The sequence below is a fragment of the Rattus norvegicus genome, chromosome 20 (genome assembly GCF_021556685.1).
Source record: "Rattus norvegicus strain SHRSP/BbbUtx chromosome 20, alternate assembly SHRSP_T2T, whole genome shotgun sequence".
In the NCBI taxonomy this organism is placed as follows: domain Eukaryota; kingdom Metazoa; phylum Chordata; class Mammalia; order Rodentia; family Muridae; genus Rattus; species Rattus norvegicus.
In genome coordinates this window covers 40,550,385-40,554,374 of record NC_141553.1, presented here as the reverse complement: position 1 = coordinate 40,554,374, position 3,990 = coordinate 40,550,385, and the positions used below count along the sequence as shown (strand labels likewise).

Sequence of the window (3,990 nt, the reverse complement as noted above, 5' to 3'; positions counted from 1 at the left end):
TTACCACCTCCACGATTTCCTGGATACTCTGCCCAAAGCCAGGAAGGACCTATGGTGCTCCCTCCTTGGACGATCTGTCTGCTGGATTCTTGATTCCTAGGACATTTATTGTGCTTCCTTGTTCTGTGTCCAGAATGGCATGCAAGGGACTGCGAGACTTTGGGAGAGACTTTGCTGAGTCTGATAGGTTTCTTGAGGTATTGTTCCGGGTCTCCCGTTCTCAGGTGGGAGGCTTGGCAGGTGTAGAGCTTCCTGGCATGACCTTGATTCAAGGAGGACGACTGTAGCCCACGGCTCCTTTCGAGTGGGCGGAGCTCCGGGAGCAGAGAGAGAGGTATTTAAGGGCAGGGGTCCCAGCCCTACGGCTGGCATTTGCTGAATCTTGCGCTTGCTCTGGAGCGGTCCTGACTATATTCTCCAGCTTGAGGACTCCTGGCATCGAATCCTTAGGAGCATGGAAGCTGGAAGCAATGTGGATAGCAGCTGTGTGCTGCTGGAATCCCGGCGCAGGAAGACGGTTTGGCAGGCCTGGCAAAAGAAGGCCCTGCTATCAGCTTTCAGCAAGAACAAATACCCGAGCTTCTGGGACAGGCAGTAACTGGCCAGGCAAAAACAGCTCCCTGCATCCCGCATCCGAGTGTGGCTTCAGAACCAAAGAAGTCGCACTGGAGAGGTGAGGCACGGCCCAAAGCGGTCCAGCAGAGGCTCCATTCCGCTAGCCTCCCAAGAGCTCGAGGAAGGGTTTGGCTCCAAGTCACAAGGTAGCAGCATGCCCTCGGACAGCAAAAGGCCTCGCACTCGACTCAACTTGCAACAGCGCAGGATCCTAGTGCAAGCCTTTGAGAGGAACCCGTTGCCAGGCTTTGCTACCAGGGAGCAGCTGGGCCAAAGGACAGGTTTGAATGAGGACACGATCCACATATGGTTTCAGAACAGAAGAGCGCGGCAAGCCCGCGCTCCATATCAAGATGTGCCTGCTTCACAAGTGCAGGATGTGGCAACTGGAGGTCTCAGTGGCAAGGATGAGGCACACCGGACAACCTGTTATTGATGGCTGCTGCAGGAGGTGTGGGCATGGAGAATTCGAGCTCCAGCGACCAGCCCCACTTCCACGAAGAGTCCAGCATCCCCAAGTGGCACTGCCCGAAGGACGAGGCCAATCACAGACAGCCACTCAAGCATACGTGCCAGGAACTCTGGAACTCCTCCTTGATGAACTGCTGGAAGAAGACCAAGTGGAGGGTGACAGGCCATTCCCTGTGGTTCTGGATGGAAATCCTGGTGGCAAGGAGCACGGGGTTGTCCAGGAAACCATCTTGCAACTGGCTGCCACGGACTGTGTTTCCAAGGAATCCTCAAGTTATAGCGACCCAACCAATTTCTCCAGAGAGTCTCAGCTACCACAATGGGCACAGCCTGAAGGACAAGGCCAAGAACAGGCTCTCACTCAGGGATGCAACAGGGGCCCTCTGGAACTCTTCCTGGATCAACTGCTGATGGAAGTTCGAGTGGAGACGCTCTCCCCAGGCCCTGTACATCTGGAAGGTGCAGTTCAGCAAATGGATGCAACACCTGAGCTGCCTCTCTCTCAAGAAGAATATGAGGCTCTGCTGGATATTCTCTGAGTCCCAGCCTGGAAGCTCCTATCCAGAAGACACCCGCAATCAACACTTGAGAATGTAGACAGCCCAAAAAGTATATGCATCAAAACCCCTATTACAGTGGGTGCTTTCGATGGAAGGCATCTTGCTTACTAGAAGGAGGAAATGCACGTGGGTTTTCCATGTGCAGTGCCTACATGAGGACCCTGGGATGAGGAAACGGGCTCTGAGCATGGGATTCTGCTGAAGGAGCACAGGGCAAGATCACCAGGGACTCCTCAAACATCAAGGAGGCCTAATGAAAAGCCCAACTGACAGAACACACCATTGAACTGGCTCCAGCAGACTCCAGGAAATCTCATGGGTCACCAGGTATAGGCTACACATCTCAGGACACTGAACCAGGAAGGAGTTATGAAGACTTCTTCCTTGGGACTAAGAACTGCTGCACTTCTTACCAATGCCTTATGCTTAGCTGTGAGTTGACTAACAAACCACCCATTCTATATGTACTCCTAGCACATTTGTTTAGTTTACTTTTGTTTTGTTTTGTCTTGCTTTGTTCTACTTCCCATTGCATTCAATAAAGTTTTGCATTGTTTGTTTGTTTGCTTGCTTGCTTGTTTGCTTGTGTGTTTGTATGGGTGGTTGAATTGGCTGTTTGCTTTAGGCATGAGCTTTCCAATTCAAAGGGTGGTAAGACTTGGGAAGGCAGTGAGGCAGGATGAGAGGTCTGAAAGGGAAATAACAAGGAAAGCTGATCAGTGTTCAATGCAGACATGGCACTGTTTGCTAAAGCAAACAAGCAGGGAAAATGTCAACCTAAAGAAGAGTGTGTTAAGGCCACAAAACTGTAAATGAACATCATCCTGGAAATGGAGTGCAACCAAAGTATCGTGAACAATTCATTCCAGGATTGACACTGATTCAATCAGACAAGCCGAATACCTTCCTCCTCCCACAGTGAGGTGTATCCCACACTCTCAGGTATCCGTCTTTTATCCTTGAGTTTCCCAAGCCTAGCACGGCCCTGCATTCCCTAATGTGAGGTCCCTCCAAACCCACCTGAAGACTGCAATTGCCTAGAGGTAGGCAGTTGTCCTTGGGTGCATGCAGCCACATTGCCTCAAGGAGCATAGGGCTTATACAGGTCTTTCAGCACAGGTTTGGGTCTTTTGTTCCACAATCACAAGTCAGACTTGCTGGCCCGGTTATTGTGTATGCTCGTGTGTGTTTGTGTGTGTGTGTGTGTGTGTGTGAGTGTGTATGTGTATGTGTGTGTTATTTGTATTTCTGTTATTTGTGTGTGTTTGCATGTGCATGTGTGAGTGTCTGTGTGTGTGTGCTTGTTTTGTGTGTGTGTTATTTGTATTTGTGTTATCTCTGTGTGTGTATGTGTGTGTATTTGTGTGTGCCTGTGTGTGTTTGTGTGTGCATGTGTGTGTGTGCTTTGTTGTGTGTGTGCTATTTCTATTTGTGTTATTTGTATGTGTCTGTGTGTGTGTTTGCGTGTGTGTGTGTGTGTGTGTGTGTGTTTGCACCTTTGTTTGCATTTAACATGTTAATGGTGAGAATTCCTGAAAATCTGGCCCAACTGTTATGACAGGAAATGCATGAATGCGCATTCCCGAATCTCTACATGAACTATTGTGGTTTTTGGCCTATTTGCCTGTGTAAAAGACTTTCTTTCTGCATGTGCTATTCTCTTCTCTCGCTTTAATAGAGTTCTGTTGCTCCCAACTACCACCTAGCCCTACAAGAAGGAAAGAAGTGCCATGACTTGCATGACCCCTGGAAGTGATATCCTTGGTTCTCAGGACAAGTGGTTGGGATCCTCAGTTGGGGGGTCTTCTCTTTCCAACCTGTGTGGATCCAGATGGGATGAGATCAGCACGGATTCAACTTGGCTAGTGATACCACCTAAGGCACAGTCCACTCTGCCTTCCTCTTCTGAAGCCGGCTTACCACCTCCACGATTTCCTGGATACTCTGCCCAAAGCCAGGAAGGACCTATGGTGCTCCCTCCTTGGATGATCTGTCTGCTGGATTCTTGATTCCTAGGACATTTATTGTGCTTCCTTGTTCTGTGTCCAGAATGGCATGCAATGGACTGCGAGACTTTGGGAGAGACTTTGCTGAGTCTGATAGGTTTCTTGAGGTCTTGTTCCGGGTCTTCTGTTCTCAGGTGGGAGGTGTGGCAGGTGTAAAGCGTCGTTGCATGACCTTGATTCAAGGGTCTGGAGTCGACTGTAGCCCACGGCTCCTTTCGAGTGGGCGGAGCTCCGGGAGCAGAGAGAGAGGTATTTAAGGGCAGGGGTCCCAGCCCTACGGCTGGCATTTGCTGAAGCTTGTGCTTGCTCTGGAGCGGTCCTGACTATATTCTCCAGTT

At 50.0% G+C, this 3,990-nt stretch overlaps 1 protein-coding gene across 1 annotated transcript; it reads left to right on the top strand.

Moving 5' to 3' along the window:
* Positions 1 to 454: 454 nt before the first annotated feature.
* LOC147998691 (double homeobox protein A-like) lies at positions 455 to 1,051 on the top strand. Its single transcript, XM_087598779.1, has 2 exons — positions 455 to 517; positions 617 to 1,051. The coding sequence occupies exons 1-2, from the start codon at positions 455 to 457 to the stop codon at positions 1,049 to 1,051; spliced, it is 498 nt and encodes a 165-aa protein (XP_087454905.1).
* Positions 1,052 to 3,990: the final 2,939 nt, after the last annotated feature.